Raw genomic sequence first — 20,809 nt, 5'->3', positions numbered from 1 at the left:
GGATCTCTGCCAGGGGCAATGGCTCTTCTAAACCCACCACGGTGAACAAGGGTCGATCCCAGCGGTTCCGAGAGTCGGGAGCCTCAAAGCGCAGCGCTAAGGACTCCAAAAGTTCGGGAGGAAAGGCACAGGACGCGGGCTCTGCAGATTTCTCGGACTCCGGAGTCATTACAGCTGGAGGATTCGATGGCAGGATTTCCTCTGGATCCGGTTCCTTGGGGACTGCAGCCGGGACTCCCCCATTTGCTACGGGGCTGGAGGCGCGCTGTTCCTCCACAGCGCCGGCCATCCGAGGCTGCTCGCCGGTCTGGGCGCGCGGCCTCCAGCTCACACTGACAGCCGGGTCCGGGTTCTCCGAGGCGCCAGCCACCGGAAGCCCGCGGCTCGGCCAGCTCGGCCGTACGCAGTAAACCAAGCAGAGCGGCGTGCGCACGGCCCGTGCGAGGCAGTATAGCTCGTAGCGGAACCCCTTGATGTAGTTGATGGAGTCTAGGATGACCACGTCCTGCCGGCTCAGGCGTCGCTCTACCGCGGCCCGCAACGCAGCACGCAGCGCCTTCTCAGCCCCAGAGTCGCCGTACACAGTCGAGTCCTGCGCGCCCAGAACCGAAGCATCGTCCACCACATACACCGCGCGGCCCTCGCCGGCCAGCGCCCGACGTAGCTCCTCCGTACGCCTGCTCTTGCCGCTGGACGGCAGCCCGCAAACCACGACAAGAGGCATGCTCTCTAGCGGCATCCATGTGCGGATGCTTTGCGCCTACTTCCGGTATGAGCCGGAAGAGAAACCCGAACTTCCTGTTTCCTACACTATTACAGCAGCTTTTGTTTCTATGGGAAACGGGAACGCTAACCAATTAGAACAACATTCTCTGAAAGGAGATGCAAAGATCGGAATCTCATTAGTTATTTACACCAAACTTTAAAGTCCTCAACAGGATAAGATTACCCTCCGTCTAAGAACATCCCTACCTATTTATTAAATGGGATTAATGGGCACTCAACGAAATTACTAGCACCACATTTAGCATACAGAAGACAACTTACAAATGATGTTTCTCTAATCAGGACTTCTCTTACACCTAGTAAGTCTTAGTAAATGTTTACTCATAACAATGACTTCAATCATCAATATCTTTCCATGGTTGAAGTCAGAGATGAACTGAAAACTGTTCCCGTAAGAAAATCAAGGTTCTTATCAGGAAGCATTAAGTGTCCACACAAAGTAAACACTTCTGTGGGTAGCTGTAAGTTAGTGTGAAGAACAGAAGTGAAAAAGCTGTCCAGAAAACTCCCTAAAGACTTGATTGAGGGGCTGGAGAGATGGCTCAGTGGTTAAAAGCACTGCTCTTCTGAAGGTCCTGAGTTCAAATCCCAGCAACCACATGGTGGCTTACAACCACCCATAAAAAGATCTGACGCCCTCTTCTGATGTGTCTGAAGACAGCTACAGTGTACGTACTGAGAGAGTGGGGCAGGAGCGAGCAGAGGTCCTGAATTCAATTCTCAGCAACCACATGATGGCTCACAACCATCTGTACAGCTACAGTGTATTCATATACATAAAATAAAAAAAATAAATCTTTTTTAAAAAGAGATTTGATTGATGCTTGAATTTGTTTCCATTTGCTGGGCTAGAGCCTTGTGAATGCATTTTGCCACTGCACTATGCCCTCGGGTCCAATTATTTGATTTTGAACTTGAAAGACTAATCTAAAAACCTCATCTTGGGCCAGCGGTGGTGGCGCACGCCTTTAATCCCAGCACTTGGGAGGCAGAGGCAGGTGGATTTCTGAGTTCGAGGCCAGCCTGGTCTACAGAGTGAGTTCCAGGACAGCCAGAGCTATACAGAGAAACCCTGTCTGGAAAAACCAAAATGGAAAAAAAAAAAAACCTCGTCTTGGAGAAGGTTGCCAAATATAATGCAGGTTTTGTAATTAAATCTGATTTTGAGATTTTTAAAAGTTGCATAAGCTACATGGGCATATGTGTTTTTTTTTTTTTTTTTGGTTTTGTTTTGTTTTGTTTGTTTTTGTTTTTTTGAGACAGGGTTTCTCTGTGTAGCCCTGGCTGCCCTGGAACTCACTCTGTAGACCAGGCTGGCCTTGAACTCAGAGATCCACCTGCCTCTGCCTCCCAAGTGCTGGGATTAAAGGCGTGCGCCACCACTGCCCGGCTACATGGGCATATTTAATTTCCCTTTGTGTGAAATTTAAATTTAGCTGGGCATCTTTTATTTTATTTTATTTTGTCATTAAACTTGGCAATTCTACTGCAAAAGGCTGAGACCCCAGTGTCATGAGACTTAGGATCTGTTTTTTGCGACAGCAAGCACTAGTTTGGTAGGTGCAGAAGTGCAGATGTGAGTATGTCTGTGCCAGCAGTATGATATAATATATGACACACATGCTTCAGTAGAGTAAGTCTCTAATACAGTACAGTAGACAAATCAAAGTCCACTTAATGGCAGTTTAAATACTGGAAAGTAATTTCACTTTTCTGTATTTCAATTCTCTTTTTGATAAAATGTAACAGTTATTTCATAGTTGTACCAATCTCAGAGGCTATAAGGACTAAATAAAGCAATCTTTGTAACATTGGTAGTTCCTTGCTTCTGCTCCCACCCCTCACCCCTTAAGCTCTGTGTGTTTGGGTGTAAACTAACCCTCCCTGAAACATTACGCTATTTTAACTTTAGTCTAGTAGGCAGTATAACTCACTGACTGAGAGAACAAAGAGACTGTCAGAAGCCCACAACTCGTGATCTTGCACAACTTAACTCTTGACTGACTTTCTCATTTCTAAAAAAGTAACAATACTTCATAGAAATGTTGTGAAACTAAACGAGTTAATCAATTCAGATTATTTAACACCTGGTACACAGTAAGTGCTGAGGTTTTGTTATCAGGGAACTTATTCGGCTCTTGTGGGGCCTTCTTCTGAGAGCAATGCTAAGCTAACGGCTAGAAAGCTTTGTTACTATAAACACCCTGACACCGTGTTTCATACCTTGCAGCTGCTTCCTTCTTCCCATCTTCTAGAGTCCTCCAGTGAATGTGATCTCCAAAACCTAGAAGGAAAGAGCCTTATAAACATCCAAAAAACAGACGAAGGACATTCACACAAAGAGAGAAAGGAGACAGGCTTGGAATATATCCATGAATAGAAAAAAAGTTTCCCCTCTGCTAAGAGCCCGGTGTTCAATGGCCAGCTCCACCATTTTTCTGGGCATACTGAACCATGGATGGTCACCTTCCCCAAGTCTGTTTTCATATCTCTTAATGAGATAACGTCATTTCACTAGTAATTGTTAAGGAGCTTAAGTGATGATGAATCCTTTGTGAACCACCACACTATGCCAACAAGACGGTGAGAATGAGTGAGACTGTCTCACACAGTGAACAGAGAGAGCATCATCACTGAAATGACAGGCAGTGCAGCTTCAGACTCACAAAAACATGGATCTGCAACTCCACTTCCCATTCGGGCTGTGGAGTCTTGAATGAAGCCATCTAAGTCCTAGTTCATCATCTATAAAATGTATTTATTTATTTATGTGGGCATGCATATGCCACAGCCTCCATGTAGAAATCAGAGGACAACTCTCAAGAGCCAGCCTTCTCACCCTTTAATCCCAGCGCTCAGGAGGGAGAGACAGGAGAATCTCTGTGAGTTCAAGGCCAGTCTGGTCTACAGAGCTAGTTCCAGAACAGCCAGGGCTATACAGAGAAACCTGTCTCGAACAAAACTAAAACCAAAACAAAACACCAAAAGAGAGTCTCAGCCCTCACTTTCTACCATGTGAGCCCAGAATTGAGCTCAGGTTGGCAAGATTTGTGGTAAGCACCTTTACTCACTGACACAGCTGCCTGGCCTGGCACAATCTTTTTCAATTACATCACTGCTTAATAAGAAAAAAAATTTCAGAGGCTATCCAGTAACCCCAGGACAAAAGGTCAACCCTAGAAGGAGCCCTTACAATGGCTTCAATGAGGAAATAACACATGGCTGGATGTGGTCGAAAACACCCTTAGTCCTAGTATATATATACTAAGAGCTGGTCTCTGTGAGATCCACAGTCAGCCTGGTCTACATAGAGTAACAGGGCTACATGAGAGAATTTGTCTTAAAAGCAAAAACAACAAACAAACAAACATACTCTGCCGGCTTTTGCAATCTCACTCCAGCATTTTCATAAGACTCAAGACACAGGACTACTTCTGCCTCTTCCTGCAGTACAGTCCTCTCCCCTTTGGGATCCACCTCTGCTTGCTTCCCAGTCTTACACTCAGGTATAAATAAGCCCAGAGGGCATTTCTTCTGATAGGGGCCTCCCCTCAAACCAAAACCAGACAGAATCTTCAGATATTAGTGTGTCCATTTCCCTTACTCCAAGGAGAATTCTCTAAGTGCTGGGACCAAACATCTTGTATCTTTCCCTGCTACTGTAGCACTTAGCAAGACCTTTAAGCCCAGCACTTGGGAGGCAGAGGCAAGCGGATTTCTGAGTTCGAGGCCAGCCTGGTCTACAAAGTGACTTCCAGGACAGTCAGGACTACACAGAGAAACCCTGTCTCAAAAAAACAAAACAACCACCACCAACCAAAACAAACAAACAACCAAACAAACAAAAAACCACTAGCACTTAGCAATACATATGACAACTTCAAGTATTTTATAAGTATTCTTGAAATCTTAAAGACCAAATCACATAATCTTATGTTATATTCAGAAAATATCAGTGATCAAAATATTAGCTATTTATTTAAATTGATTTATTCTTTCTAAATTTCATTATATATGAATATATATATCCTTTTATCCTTTCCCTTTTCACTGAGGCCTTTCTAATAAATCTTCCTATTTTCTTGTATATGTGTCTATGTAACTAGGGTTGCTTGCATGAGCCTGGCTGGATGGGAGATTGTCTAAGTGGGTTTTTTTCTGCTGATGTAATAAGCCAATTCAAGCTAAATTAAAAGTATAAAAGCAGGTTTATTGGGGGGAGCTCTGGGGTGGGTTCACTGGTCTCAGAGAACAAAGTTAGGGAAATGGAGAGAGAGACAGAGATGGGGGGAGAGGGAAGGGGGAGAGTGGAAGAGGGAGAAGGAAAGTGAGGGGGAGAGAGGGGGGAAGGGAGAAGGGGGGGAGGGAGGGAGGGAGGGAGAGAAACAGATCTGAAGTGGCTGGGGGTCCTTTTATCTGCAGCACAGCACACACCTGGTGTGGTGTACCTGGAGGCAGCAGGTGATTAAATAAGCCGTTGCTAGTCCCTGAAAGCAGGCCAGTGGAACTGCCTGTATATTAACAGGGTTAGTTAGGGGTTCCAGGTTTGGAGCCTAACATTATCTACTTGAGCAAGGGCAACTTACTAGTAGCCACACCACTGAGGAATGACTCCTCCTCCTCCTCCTCCATTAAGTTATATATCTATCGAAGGACTGCGCATGGCAAACATGGTGCCAGCAGGTTTTGCCTTTTATCCATCTTCCCCTTGCTAAACCATAGATTACATTCCTAAAGCTGGTTCCCCAGGCCAATCCCCTTATTTAGTTACTTTCTCCTCCTTCAGCAATCAAATTATTTAAATCAAGTAATCAAAAGCCCCCTTTGGCTACCTTAACTAGCAATCAACACAAACCATCTCATCCAGTCAGGGGTTTCTCCTTTTCCCCTTATAAACTGCCTATTTGTCTATGGGCCTTTGTCTCCCCTCAATCCAGAAGCAGTCCTTTGTCCCTCCAGGGCAAGTATCCCTCCCTGGCCTTGGCCCTTTTCTCTTCTCCTTTGTCCTCATCTCCTTCCGGTCTTTGTCTCTTATTCCCCACCCTTTGTCCCTCTGGGGTAAATAAATCTCCTTTGTGCTGAGGGTGTGCCTAGAGCCAATTCTAGTCCTCTTACCTATAGCTCCTCAGGGAGGATGAGGGCCTAGTGAAACCCTGGTGCAGGTAGCCACGGTTGCTGTGAGTTCCTGTCACATCCAGAGGACAGCTATTCACAGCACTCCTTCCCATCCTCTGGACTTTACTCTTTTTGCCATTTCTTCTGTGATGTTTCTTATATCTGCTGTTATTATATGTGTACAGCATATTATACAAGTCAACTCAACTCAGGTTACCTTAACAATAATTCCTCTCTATATCTCCACTTCTTCAGGACTCAAATAGGTATCATAATTGTCTCTCAAAAGGCTACTGCTAAATATCGAACAAAATACAAAACTTTTAACACAGTCTTAGGGTATGAACATCAGTATGGAGTAGCTTTTGCTTTTCTTTACAGGTGAGGCCCCAAGAAGCCAGTCAGCTACATCAGGTCTTCTCACTACTAAAAAACCAACCTGGGTTAAACATCCAGCCTGTGCCTTCCTCCCTTCCTCCTTCCCTCTCTCCCTCCTTCCCTTCCTGCTTGTTTGTTTTTCAAGAGCTGGTTTCTCTGTGTAGCCCTGGCTATCCTAGAACTTGCTCTGAGATCCACCTGCCTGTGCCTCCTGAATGCTCTGATTAAAGGCAACCTGCCACCACAGTCTGACACTTTATGCTTTTTCAATCACTATATTTGTCTTTCAGAAATTTATTTCCTCCACATGAATTAAAATCTAACTGTTATCAGTGTTCTTCCAAAGGAAAATAAAAGCTCCCTCCTGGGTTTTTTTTTTTTTTTTTTTTTTTTTTTTTTTTTTTTTTTTTTTTTTTTTTTTTTTTTTGGTTTTTTGAGACAGGGTTTCTCTGTATAGCCCTGGCTGTCCTGGAACTCACTCTGTAGACCAGGCTGGCCTCAAACTCAGAAATCCACCTGCCACTGCCTCCCAAGTGCTGGGATTAAAGGCGTGCACCACCACCGCCCCGCCCGGCAGCTCCCTCTTGTTAACACACAGGAGCGGTGACCAAGCCAACCACCACCAGGTGTCAACCTCAACAGCATAGGCTGCTAGCCCTCGGAGAGGGGGTGCCATTTACCGAAGGTCCAAAGTTTGATCCTGAAGAGTGAATAACAAACAGGGTGACTGCTGGGAGGATGCTGGGAGACTGGAAGGTGCTCACTGTGTCTGTCATCACTTTACTCACAGGCCTCAAACCTGGACAACTGGCCATGCTTGACTAAAGAGCCTGAGAAACCCACCCACAAAACAATGAAATCCCAGAGAAGCAGACTTTCAGAGTGGACTCACTGTGATAATGGAAATTCCTCCACAAACACAAAGAAAACCAATGTCAGAAGAACAAGCAAATGTGAGGTCACCTACCCCAAAAGCAAATATCTGCTATCATATGGCAAATAGGAGACAGCCTGAGTAAAGGGGTTGATGTCCCTCCCTAGTGCAGCTCACGCCCCAAACCTTCCTAGGGGGAAACATTCCCCAAGTTAGGACTCCAAGGTAGTTAATGATGAATAATTACTATGAGTTCACTACCACAGAGCAACAAACTGCTAAACAACAACAACAAAAACAAAACAATCAGCCGGGCAGTGGTGGCACACATCTTTAATCTCAGCACTTGGGAGACAGAGGCAGGAGGATTGATTTCTGAGTTTGAGGCCAGCCTGGTCTACAGAGTGAGTTCAAGGTCAGCCAGCCTGGTCTACAGAGGGCTATACAGAGAAACCCTGTCTCAAAAAACCAAAAAAACCAAACCAAACAAGCAAGCAAAAATCAAACCAAAACAAAAAAACCAAACCAAATCAAACCAATCAATCAAAGTAAGAAAGAAAATCATCAAAAAGCAACAGAATTAGACCATGAGGGCTTTAGGTACCAGGCTTAACAACCCAGAACTAAAAAACAAACGAAAACTACATTTGATATGTTTAAGAGAATTAACACATAAATTCATGGAATCACAAATTAAACTGTCAAATCTAAACCAGGACAGGTGGCACACACTTGCAATCCTGTCGTTCAAGAAAGAGGATCTTAAGTTTAGGGTTATGCTTGGAGTCATATTAAGTTTTTGACTTTTGAGGCCAGCCTGGGACTCATTCAAATTCTGTTCCAAAATCATACAACAAAACAAGCAAAAGCAAGGGCAACGGAACTATCTCAGGCTGACCTAATGTGAGCTGTGATACCAGCAAGCTAGTGTGTGACACTACAGTACACTGACAGGTAGACGCAGGTTCTTATAGCCTGAACCGGGCCCAATGTCTCTCCCTGTAGATGCTGAAGTTCTAATCCTCAGTACTTTATTATGGTTGTGTTTGAGGATATGGTCTTTTTTGTTTTGTTTTGTTTTTGTTTTTTGTTTTTCTCTGTGTAGCCCTGGCTGTCCTGGAACTCACTCTGTAGACCAGGCTGGTCTCGAACTCAGATATCCGCCTGCCTCTGCCTCCCAAGTACTGATATGTAAATTCTTATTTTCTGCTTTTTTTAGTGTGTACCTGTGGGTATGTGCATGATATGTACATGTGGGAGCACATGCCATGGCACATGTGTAGAGGTCAGAGGAAAACTTTTTGGAGTGAATTCTCTTTGTGTTGGTTCAAAGGATTGAACATAGTGGACATACTTGTGCAGCAAGTACTTCTATTCATTACGCCATCTCTCAGGCCCCTTTTTTGTTTGCTCAACTTTTCCACGGACACAAAATTGTTCTAAAAGTCTACTGGTTTTTTAAAGCATCAATGGATAGGTTAAAATAGCAACCTAGAGACAGGCAGAGTTCAGCTCTCCAGAACGAACCACAGATGCAAAGAGATGGAAAGCATAGGAGCTTATGATAATTAAGAAAGCCAATAATGATGTTGTTTTTCTTCTCTGTGTACCCCTGGATGTCCTGGAACTCTCTCTATAGACCAGGCTGGCCTCAAACTCAGAGATCCACCTACTTCTGCCTCTGAGATGCTGGGATTAAAGGCGTTCACCATCACCATCCAGCTGGATTTTTTTTTTAAGCATAGCACTTTTTAAAATGAGTTTATAGGTATTAATTTACTTATCCTCAGAATAACCTTATGATATGCTAACTCTATCCTTCCTTCTTACAGATAAGGAAACTAAAGTTAAAGAGCTTGCCTAGGGTTACATTGCCCATGAGAGGCCAAACTAGAACGGAGGTTCTAGTTAGAATCATCCACTACAGTTCGCTGGCTCACTAACAATGGTTAAAGATGAATGAATGAAGGAATGCATCTTGAGAATACTGACTTCAGCTATAGAACACCCACGGGGGGGGGGGGGGGGGGGGGTGCTTTGTTTTTGTTTTTCCCTTTCCTCTAGAAAGACAACTTACACAGGTAGTTTTAAGTACCTACTCTCCTGGCCAGGGCAGCTGGGAACCTCTGCAACAGTTCAGTTTCCTAAGGTGTTATCTGCAAGGCAGTGTATGCCAGCCACCTGCAAAGGAAGCTCAAAGTTCCCACATCAACAGTTCTTTTTTCCCCCACCCAAGACGATGTTTAAAACAGGAAAAGCCAGTTCTAGACACAGTATTTATGTCTGTGTCCAAGCTCTTCTTCCTAAAGACTGTCTTAAAGACATCAGAAACGTGTCACCCCCCACCCCCCACCCCCACGCTCCAGCTGGTGAAACCTAAATAAGGAAAGGTCAAATGTCAGAGCTGGCAGCCAGGCCTGAGTGAGTTAGGCAACACTGTACCTGGAAGGTAGAGTAACAGTGTAGCCAAGTGATGTCTCTGTCAGAAAGCGGCCTTTCTACCATCGGCCCAAATGTTAAATATAGCTCACAAAAATATCTGTCTCATGAAGTGACTGTGGATGTAAACAGGCCATGGGGCCTGTGTTAACTGTGCTAACTTTGAATTCCAGAGACTGAAGTCATCTATTTCTATTACAGGCGGGAGAGCACATGAATGGCCTCTTTCTAGATTCTGCACTGGAGACCAGAGTGGTGCACTGGGTAAAGACATGGACTTGAGGATTCATCTTCCTGCTCACTACTTACTAGTTAACTCCTAATGTTCCATTTTAAATTCTAAATCTGTAAAATGGGATAATAGTAAAAATATTACCCACCTCATGGTTACTATGAGGATTAAATTGTATGAAAAAACTCACAGTACAGTGCCTGGAAGCTAGGCAAGAGAAAGTAAATCTTAGTGATCACACTCCTTTCCAGGTGATAAAATTTAAGTTTCTAGTGTACTGAGAATAACGAATGTTTTCAGACACTGGAATGTTAGAGCTGCAAGGCCCTTAGGACACATTTCTAGTTGAACTCTCATTTAATAAATGCTCACCAAGGAAGACCAGAGCTGGCTAAATGGCCTGACAAAGATTGAAACCTAGGCCTAATAATTCCAGTCTAGTGCACACTATTCCACATCAATGTGCTTCCTCTTCATAATGAAAACTGCTGGGGGAGGGTAGGAAGGACTACTCATTGTTTCCTCTCTGCCAACAACCAAGGTATCTTCTGGAAAGAGCTGGAGCTATTTAGACATTTTGGAAGAAAAACAAAACTCATCAAAATTTTAGGAATTCCTGCTTCAGGTGACACTTTTTACTTTTTTTAGGTGGGGTGAGTATATTTCTATGTCCAAAGAACCTATGCATAAGCAATACATATAAAACAAGCACTTGAAATGATATTAACTCCTTTTAGAAACAAGTAAGCATTCCTCAGTGGGGGAAATAGTAACAATATGCCACTTACTAGATATTTTTCGAGTGTGTGACATGGTATCTGTCTTTTGCTTTTTCATTCAATTACCACAAACTAGAGATCCGCTCTCCTGCTTCTACCTCAAGTCCTGGGATTCAAGGCTTCAGTATATTTTGGAGTTGTTTATTAGGCAATAATACTAACTGAACAACACAGTACTTACTTACTGCCTGACAAAGAATTGATACTCACAGAACACTTCATAATGTTACATGCACTCAACAGTCGATTGAGCAGGGTAGGTTACATACACGCTGAGTGTCTGAGGTAGCAATCACACCCATTTGGCAGCTAACCGAGGCTAAGGAGAGGTTAAGCTGCTGGTCACAGGCATCCTGTGTGCTCACTGGCAGAACACATTGTAAGGCAGCTCTGCACTCCAGTCTCCCTCTGTACATACGGTTCTGCTCTAAATACACAGCAGCCTGTTTTACAATAGGATCGTCAGTATTTGGAACATTTTGACCTAATAGGACCCACTGTGCAGTTTTCAGCACCTCCTTCATAGGCAGAAACCCACACATCACCTTAGAAAAACTTTTTTCTCAAAAGAAAAAAGAAAAAGAGAAAGAAAGAAGGGGTTGGGGACTTAGCTCAGTGGTAGAGCGCTTGCCTAGCAAGCGCAAGGCCCTGGGTTCGGTCCTCAGCTCTGGAAAAAAAAAAAAAGACAAAGAGAAAGAAAGAAAAGCTTTCCCCCACCTTCCTAATTCAAGTAAATACCAGCTCATTTCCCCTCCTCAGCCTTTGTACTTCCAGTCTACCACAGTATTATATAAGCTGAAATTCTTTTATTAATCTGTCATGGATCTATCCTCTTTCACTCTCTGACTTAAATATACACCCAATGAAAGCAAGAACTTTGTTCTCTTCATTGCCATGTCTCTAGTACCCGAGTCAATGATCAAAACATGGTTGATGATCAAAAATCAATACTGAACAGAGGTGACTCCATTTAGGTCTGTTGAATTTCCACTCAGTCTCATTGCCCACCAATGAATGTAAAAATAAAGAGCATTAAAAACAAACAAACAAACAAACAAACAAGGGCTAGAGAAATGGACCAGTGGTTAAGAGGACCTGTTGTGCCGGGCAGTGGTGGCGCACGCCTTTAATCCCAGCACTTAGGGGGGCAGAGGCAGATGGATTTCTGAGTTCAAGGCCAGCCTGGTCAGTGGACTCAAGTTCAGTTCCAATGTTAGGCAGCTCACAACTGCCTGCAACTCCAGCTCCAGGGGGACGGACACCCTTTTCTGGCTTCCTCAGGCCACACAAACACACACACACACACACACACACACACACACACACACACACACACGCATATATACGAAAAAAATAAGTCTTTAAAAACAAAGCCTGATTGGACCTAGAGATGTCTCAGAAGATAAGAACAGCTGTGAAAACAACTTCAGTAACCATATAAAAGTGTGGCTTGGCAGCTCATGCATGTAAGTCCAGACATTAGGGATAGGATCCCATGAGCTCACTGGCCAGCTCCCCTAGCCTAAATGGTGAACTTAAATTCAATGAGACTGTTTCATAAGGTGGAGAACAAGCAGAAGAGGAAAACACCCAACACCCTCCTCTGGCCTAGTCATGTGTGTCATGTACCAGAAAACAGGTGGGCGGGTACCACACTTAAACACACACATCACCAGCAGCAGAAAAATCCCATACCCTAAGGTCAGAACACAAAATATCCAAAGCAGGGCTGGAATCCATTTACAACTCACCCAGTTAGTCAATTCAGCCGCCAAAAAAAAAAAAAAAAAAAAAAAAAAAAAATTACTGATGAGAAGGTATTCAAGTTTAGAAAAAGAGAGGTGGGCAAGACACGGAGTTGGGGTCCATATTTCCTATCCTTCATTCATTAACCACTGATTCATCGCTCTAGAGAAATCAGTTTCTTCCAACACATTAGCTGAGCCACACTAAAAACAACTGTTGGTGACCTAGCAAAAGGTCTATTTGCTCTTTCTTCTGCATCTCTTGGGGGGAATAGGGAACAGGGTCTTGGATGAGGAATCTTCAGACTCAAGCGACCATCACAGGTCATCCGCGACCCTTTTTCTTCTGGCGGAAAGGTGACGGTTCCTGAGGGCTTCCCAAGCGACCTATTTCTTCTGGCGGGAAGGTGACGGTTCCTGGAGGCGTCCCAAGCGCCTAACATGACACATGAACGGACTCTTAAACAACCTAGTCCTAATTTAAGGGCCATATCTTCCCAAACCCAAGAATTAGGAGCGCCCTCAAGTACAACTTCCTTCTCTTAAACCCTCTCCCGGACCTGGTACTCCCAACCCCAAGAAATCCCCAAAAGCAGTTGGAGAAGATAAAAAGAAATCTGAAGTGGCCTAAGACACAGCGAGAAAAGAAAAGTGTTAAGACATAGAGGAGGCCCGGGGTCCGTAAAGATTACGGTAAGAATGAGATCTGACCCTTTCCAAGCCCAGTGCGTCCATCTGAAGAAGTGATGAGGAGCAGGAAAATGAAGCTCAGCAAACAGGTGGCCCCGAAACGAAGCGACATCTCCACGGCGGTAGTAGCACAGAGCCACAGGATTGAGGAAACACAGGATTTCCAGCAGAAGCTCCGCTCTGCCCCCTTACCGCCGCTCAGCCCAACCCCTCGGATTCCCAGATTTTTTTTCTCTCCAAACACTGAAGGAAGTGATGTTAGACGGATGTGGGCGGTGCCTCGAGGGTCCGCTTTGGAATGGAGTAAGTTTAAAGGTGTAGATCACGTAGGATGGGGGAGTACATCTCGAGTCTGCTTTCGCTAAATTCTGGATATCCAGGCCTAGGGACACAGCCAGATGAGGTGGGCCGAATTGGTGGGGGCTGGGGAAAGGTTCGAGAAAACCGTTGTTAATTACGTCTGACCTCCAGCCTAGCCCCTCCCTCAAATGGACCACTACACTAAATATTCAAAATGCAAATTATTATCTGTGAGATCAGCCTATCACAACAGAGGGCTTGGAATTTCTCTCCCCCCCCCCCCCCCCCCCCCGCACAAATTAAAAATACCGGACAACAGCATTTCATTGTTAGATTTCTGTTTGGGATTCCGAAGAGACCCGGTAAGCCCGCTTTGCTGTGCACGCGTGTGTGTCTTGCATGCACTTTGGAGGAGCGCTGGACCCTTTTTTCCCCACTCGCATCCGCACGACTTCTACTCAGGCATGATGCAACCAACTGACATAAGCTCCAAGAAAACCACGCTTGGGGCCTTTTATTGCACAACTGACGAGGTAGTCCGAGGGAACTGGGACTTGAGTCACTTCCAGCACGTCAAGTGTAAAAGCTTCTTTTCCGTTAAGTCTGTTGCTTTTCGTCTTGGGTCAAGCCAAACTTCCCGACTCCCCCCACGCCCCCGAGTAGAGCCCATTAGAGCTTAACGCTTAGTGAAGGACACCCAAACCAAACCCCACACCACCCTGGTGTTAAGTTCAAGACAAAAGGTAAGTAAGCGCGGACACAATGGGACGCTGAGGGGGACCGCCACCCCCTCCAGGAAGGAGCGCGGCCCCCTCACCCGCCACCAATCCGAATGTCGGGGGGCGCGAGGCAGGCTGGGCTTTGTAGTTGGGAGGTGCGCGGCTTGCCGTGCCCGCCCCCGCCCCGCCTCCCGCGGCGGAGGCGGGGCCGTGCGTCACGTGGGCCTCTCCCGCCGCCGCCGCTGCCGCCGCGGTCTTTCTCTGTCTCAGTCGAGGCGGCCATCTTGCTCTTGCCGCGTGCTGGTGTTGGAGGACCCTCCCCGCTGCAGGTGAGACCCCCGGCGGGCCCGCCACCCCACGGCCTCCGGCCGCTGCGCACGGTCTCCCCCCGCCCTCCCTTCTCGACACCCGCCGTCCGCTCCGGCTGCCACTTCCGCCGTGGCGCGGCGAGTGGGGGCGGAGGCGGCCGGCCGGGCCTGTCGGTTACGGGCGGCGCAGCTGGGGGTCGGCACCTGAGGGAAGGTCCCCAGCACCACCGCCCGCTGTGGAGGAACCGGGCCCGGGCTCTGGCCGCGCTGGTCCAGACCCAGGAGGGTAGAATCCTCCTCGTCCTATCACTCATTATTCACAACAACAGTGTCAGACGCTCTGAGCAGCCTATCTGTTGTCATCTCTTTTGCTCCTCCCAATCTTTAGATTGGGAAACTGAGGTTAGCACCCGGCCACCAAGCTCTTGGGGGCCGAACTAGAGTGGCAGCGCTCTTCACTTTGTAATGACAGCGTTTGTTTACAAGTTTCGCTTGATATTTTTGAGACAGTTACCTATCCTTAAAACCTCATCACATTGCCTGATGATTGATCGCCAGGCACAGTGTTACACAGCTGGTGAATGGCGGTTTCTACTTCCGTTCCCAGGTTCTTTCATTATACCTAATGAGTGGTCCTCGGGAAGAATGGTAACAATAGTTACCAACTACTGTGTATCTTACCTGAACTTGATAATCTGTGCTTTAGCCTTGAACCCAGTAAAGTATGTCATGGTTTACTTTTCTTAATGCGGGAGAAACAAACACAAGTACAAAGAAGCTAATACCGTTCCAAAGCCCTAAGTGGTAAAACCTCACATAAAAAGTCAAGGCTTAAAGTTCAAATTAATTTTATCTTTGTGTCAACGTGATAAAAGTACCTGGATGCTTATAACTTGGGCATTCAGTAAATAAATATTGATTTATCTCTTTATACTCTTTTTGGAAATCCTTGAGAAAAGTGCAGAAAGGATTCTCGAATATTCGACTCAGTGATCATGTGTCCCTTGAAGTCATTTCTCCCTTTGGGACACAGAAAGGAACTTTCCAGGCGTTCATTTTCTGTTAAACTAGGAAGACAGCTATCAATTTTGTTTATAATTTATGCCCTGCTACACTAACTGGTATCTGAGATGACCTCACACTTAAAACAAGAATGACAGGTGCATTAAAGATAGCAAGTAGGAATTAAACCAGGTGACCTTTGAGGTCTCAGACTGAGTACAAATTTCTTTCCTATTTGAATCCTACACAACCCAACTTGCTATTGGACAAAAGGCCATTTTTCTCCCTCCCCTGCTGCTTTAAGCATCTAAGGGCCCTAAAATTACGCCTTTTCCCTAAAATACTCCTTAGGAATAAGATTTCTTAATTCTGTTATCCTGACCACCTGGAATGGAATTATTCCTTCATCTACACCATAAGTGTTAATTTGGATTTTGCTTTTGTTTGAAATAAGTCTGGACTTTTGTCTTTCCAGCTGCCATCTCTTTTCTTTAGGATTGTTACTTAAAATGCAGACTAGTCACAAAGGGCTTGTCCTGTGCTTAGTTTTAATATTCTCTCCTGACCTTTTTTGCAAATTCCTTAAGTGCTGTGTTATTTCACTATAAGTTCATAGCTGTAGTTCTTTGAAGAAAATGAGTATTAGTTCTTTTGTGGATGTTTGAATGCAAGATTGAGGTTTATATCAGCACATTTAAGTCTACTGCACAGCTAAGACTGGCACACACCTAAGACTGTTTGGATTCTACACACAACTCCCATACAAGAGCTTTTAGCTGCTCGACCATTGTGATACAGTGTTGAACAGAGTGAGAAGCCATAAGTTCTAATTTCTATTTGTGAAGTGGATTCAGCCTTACAGCTGTGATATTACAGGTCAGTTCCTTAAGTTCAATGTCAGTACAGAACGGTTAGTAATTTACATGATATTTGAGTCTTCTTTTTTTCTTCTTTCAAATGTAAAAATTAGTATCCTTCTCGCCTGAATGATGCAATCACATGGTTAGAACTAGCAAAAAAAAAAGTTTAATAATAGCCTATTCCCTTATTCCCTCCTTCACATCTCAGCTATGATCTGTTAAGCCATAGAACAAAGAAGACTGTTAGCTTCTATTTGTTTTTAGAGCATGGTATGTTGTTTTCCATAGCAGGAGTATCACTGTCCAGACTAAAATTCATGATTTTTGAATGTCCTTAGAATCTTCAAAAGTCAAATTTTGCATAGCTTATTTTTTTGTCTTCCCCCATTAAGTTATAATGTAACCAAGATATGTCTTTGTCAAATTATACAGGGAGACATTTTACCTCCAATGCAATATCTTGTTGAGTGTGACATACTCTATCAGTGCAAGGTCTAGAAGGAACTGGGGTGCTGCAGAATCAGCGAGTATTTGGAAATCTGGTAGCTTCCAACTATTAACACATCTGACCTTGAATAGAGGACGTGACTTCCTTCTTTGTTGACAGCCTGACAACCCATTATTCAATGTCGTCTTTGCCTAGTCTTTTTGTGTCATATTTATTCTTTATAAGAAATATAGAATGTGATTCCAGAGAAAGTCATCTACTTAAAGGTTTTGCTAATAATATTTAGTAACTCTGCTGTGAAAGTCTTTGCAAGAAAAAGCCTGCTTGCCTGAAGAGATCTCATAATTGGTTAGGTTTTTCTGAATGCCAGAAAACTGAGTCATGTATTAAGAATGGGTCTTTAAATAGACATATTTGAATCCCACTCATTTGCTATTTGTATATTTGACTCCTATGTGGTATTTAATTTTTTTAAAAAATTGGTTTGTGATGCTAGAACAAGTTACCACTATTAAGAATAGAGACATGACCATGATATTAGTGGATATTAGATTAACTCAGTGAAGCAAAGGTATTGTCTGTATAAATAACTTTTTAACTTGGTAAAATAGTGAATTTAACAAATCTGTTTTCCCCCTAGATTTACCAACAGCATGAATCAAGAAAAGTTAGCCAAACTTCAAGCTCAGGTCCGGATAGGGGGCAAGGTGAGTGTGGTGTGAGACAAACAAGTAGGAGAACATATGATTGCTGGATAGTATCACTTCTGTGTACTTGTGGTTGTTGAGTCCAAAATCTTTTCAGTAATTACAATCAGACCACATTCCCCTGCGATAGGAATTTGTCTATATCTAAAGCAGGGGACTGGAAGATGCTTCTCTCTGATGGTGCTATGAAACTAGACCCCTTTGTTTGAATTCTCACCTTATTTTGGTATGTGGTATGTATCTTTGTGAATACAAACATATGTGGGCATTTGAGCACATGCAAGTGCACATGCATATGGCAGTCCAAGGTTGATGTGGGGTAGAGCTTTTCTCATTCACTCTCCATATCAAGGCAGACTCTCTTGCCAACTGCTTCCAAGTGTTTCCTGTTTCCCATCTCCCACATGCAGGGATTACAGGGACCACCACACCCACCTGGTTTTTGTGTGGGTCCTGGGGTTCCAAACTGGTTCTCATGCTTGGGCTTCACTTATTGAGCTAACTCCCCAGCCACTAAGTCCTAAGTTTGAACATCTGCTTATGTGACATGAATAAGTTACCTAGTCTTAGTAAGCTTCCATTATTATCCTCTGTGAAATATAAATAATCATAAAAGATGCTTCTAAAAATTAGAGCACTGTTTATAAACACCTAACATGGTATCTGACACAAGGTGAACGGTTAAAAAAATGGTAGCAATTATGTTTCTCATGTAGGGAATGGTAGATACTAGGGTTAACCTTATCTTGATTAAATGTAGCTACCACATAGTTAGTTGCATAAGTAGTTTTAACTGGGAATGTTTGAAGCAAATATACATTTTGTAGATTGCCAGTTTTTCCTACCAAATTCTTACTTTTTCATGCTGGTAAACATGAATATAAGTTTTCATATTCCACCCTTTAAAGCCTTAGGAAGTGGTGAGCACCCAAACCTTTTGTTTTCCCTTTTTTTGTGGCCCAAGGCTCAAGGAGAATACTGTACCCTCATTTTTGCACACTGCAATGTATGCAAAAAGAGAAAGAACAATACTTCACACATGGATCGATGTGTAGAAAGGGCAGACAGGACAATATGTAACAAGTTTTAACCATGCTTTACACTGATTATAATCACAGCTCTTGAGCTCTTGAGCATAGACATAGAGGGAGAAGGGAAGAAGTGAGTGATACTTTTCTTCTGATAAAGTTGGATGAGGTCAGTTCATATTAACACACTGATAGCCACATTGTTGCACATGCAAAACTAGAGGTTTGTAGCAACTAGTTAAGACCTAGAAGGGACTGATGACCCCCATCACAGTTCCATTTATTCTTTATTTAGTGTGTGTGTATGCCTGTGGGCACATGGCATGTGTGGGGTCATAGGTAAGCATTATATAGCTTCTGTTGCTCACTACCGTGTGTGTGTGTGTGTGTGTGTGTGTAAAATAATGTGTATACACAGATCTGAGCACAACTTGCAGGAGTCAATTCTCTCCTTCCATGTGGGTTCTAGGGATTGAACTAAAGTTAACAGGCTTTAATTTGCTGAGCCATCTCACCAGCCCCACCTTATTTTTTTGTGGTGTTTTTTTCGATGAACCTGAGGCTTGCTGATTTAGCTAGACTGGCTAGTGAGTGAGCTTCTAGAATCCTTCTGTCTCCACCTTCCAGCGCAGTTACAGGTACACACTGCTATCTCTTCTTTTTATGTTGTTTGCTCATACTCAGTTCCTTATGTTTGGCACAAGCACTTGACTTACTGAGTCATATCCTTAGCCCCATAATTATCTATTTTTAATGTAGTGGTTAGTACATGCATGAATTTATCTACTGTTAATCGAATACTTAATTTGTACCAGGCATAGTAAATAAACAAGTTTCTTGCTTTTGGCATTGACATAACTCAACATAGAAGAGAGTCATGCTTACAAGTACAATGAAGAATAGCAAGTATTATAATGAAGAACAAAGTGTTTTATTTAGGAGAGTCATGCAGGGTTTTAAAGAATAAGAATCTCATCGCTAGACCAGCAAATGAAAGGGTTAGTGAGAGGTAGGCTAAAATTTGCCTCTGTGTGTTTTTTGCACATAGGGTGCTGAGAAAACATGGAGCTTTATGCTGGTTAGCTTTAGTTTGGTACAGCTAGTTTAGAGTATACAATGGATAGAGAATGGTAGGAATGAGGTGACCAGGTAACGTGGGCTCCATCATACTTTTTATATGCCATTCCAAGGAGCTCAGGGTTTTATCCATATACAGTGGACAACTTTTGAAGAATTTTAAGAGGGAAATGGTTAGCCAGGTGGTGGTGCCGCACACCTTTAATCAGCAGTTAGGAGGCAGAGGCAGGTGGATTTCTGAGTTCAAGGACAGCCTGGTCTACAGAGTGAGTTCCAGGACAGCCAGGACTACACAGAGAAACCCTGTCTCGAAAAAAAAAAGAGGGAAATGGTTGGGTTTGATGGCACTGGCCTTTAATTCCAGGGCTCTGCAGGCAGAGCCAGGTGGATCTCTGTGAGTTTGAGGCCAGCTTCGCCGTTTTAGAACTGGTGGCAGTGTGAAAAATGGGATGAAATGGGATCAAATAAAGAACAGTCTAGAACTGTTGCTTATAACATGGTACACAAATTTAGGGGTTGGACCGGCATGATTTAATAAAAGATGGTTTTTGGGAGATGAAAGGCATAGAGAAGAATTGAAAGTTTCCCAGGGTTTTATTTAGTGTGGGACTGTGGTCTTACCAACTATAAAATCTAGGAGATAAGGGACTCCTATTTGTGGACTGTTACATCAATAGACATGTTGAACTTTGTGTTTTTGGTTTGGGGCAGGAGAAGCAGAGTCTCACTCTAAAGCCCATGCCACTCAGGAATTGATATGTCGACTAGACTTAGCCTCAACTTTTTAAGCAATCCTGCTTCTCTGCATTTTTGCATGCTGGGATTATAGGTAACTTAGCTGAAGTACCTGAGAACCCTTTCAATAGAGTAGCTCTGCATGGGGGCACACCCTGTAATCACAACACTCTGGATTGCAGACTGCCTCACTAGATAGATAGCAAGGCACTGTCTCAAAACAAATATGCAGAGCAAGCAGCTAAGCTAGGCCTGAGCTAGGAATGCTTCACAAGGAAATGTCCCATCTATGTAAAGGGTGATCTGGTACAACTGAAGATCATCAGAACCTTTGCAGCCAGAGCTTTCTTCTCCCCCTGGGATTGCTAGGAGAAGCCAGCTTTCTTCTGTAAGTCCCCGAGGACCTCTGCAGGAGCTGTTAAGAGACTAAAGACTCTGTTCGCTTTCTATCATTCTTTATTTCAGAAACTTAGCTCTTGATAGTATTTCAGCTCTGATGTTGGTTACAGTTTTAAAAACTGACCCAGAAAATTAATCCATTATTTTAAATAGTTTTTAGTGGAAATGTATTTTTTTTTTTTTTTTTT

At 43.8% G+C, this 20,809-nt stretch overlaps 3 protein-coding genes across 6 annotated transcripts in view; 1 reads left to right on the top strand and 2 right to left on the bottom strand.

Moving 5' to 3' along the window:
- Txndc12 (thioredoxin domain containing 12) overlaps positions 1 to 13,769 on the bottom strand; it is a 26,324-nt gene extending 12,555 nt beyond the window's left edge. The window contains exons 1-3 of the mRNA XM_031378143.1: positions 13,648 to 13,769; positions 13,060 to 13,461; positions 3,010 to 3,070 (exon numbers count right to left, since the gene is read on the bottom strand). Coding sequence (XP_031234003.1) covers positions 3,010 to 3,070; positions 13,060 to 13,150 — 152 coding nt within the window. The 5' untranslated portion in view covers positions 13,151 to 13,461; positions 13,648 to 13,769. The remainder of the gene's footprint in view (positions 1 to 3,009; positions 3,071 to 13,059; positions 13,462 to 13,647) is intronic.
- Positions 2 to 869, bottom strand: Kti12 (KTI12 chromatin associated homolog; the record flags this gene model as incomplete). Its single annotated transcript, XM_031376730.1, has 1 exon — positions 2 to 869. A coding segment is annotated over exon 1 (738 nt), but the record flags the coding sequence as incomplete, so codon positions are not given.
- Positions 13,625 to 20,809, top strand: part of Btf3l4 (basic transcription factor 3 like 4) — a 17,172-nt gene continuing 9,987 nt past the window's right edge. The window contains exons 1-2 of one of the 4 annotated variants that reach the window (XM_031378145.1): positions 13,625 to 13,700; positions 17,316 to 17,382. In XM_031378145.1, coding sequence (XP_031234005.1) covers positions 17,329 to 17,382 — 54 coding nt within the window. In that variant the 5' untranslated portion in view covers positions 13,625 to 13,700; positions 17,316 to 17,328. The other 3 variants (XM_031378147.1, XM_031378144.1, XM_031378146.1) reach the window with 3 other exon arrangements.

The sequence above is a fragment of the Mastomys coucha genome, unplaced genomic scaffold (genome assembly GCF_008632895.1).
Source record: "Mastomys coucha isolate ucsf_1 unplaced genomic scaffold, UCSF_Mcou_1 pScaffold18, whole genome shotgun sequence".
Taxonomy (NCBI): Eukaryota; Metazoa; Chordata; class Mammalia; order Rodentia; family Muridae; genus Mastomys; species Mastomys coucha.
The sequence above is the reverse complement of the archived record's forward strand: the minus strand, read 5'-3'. Positions and strand labels throughout refer to the sequence as shown.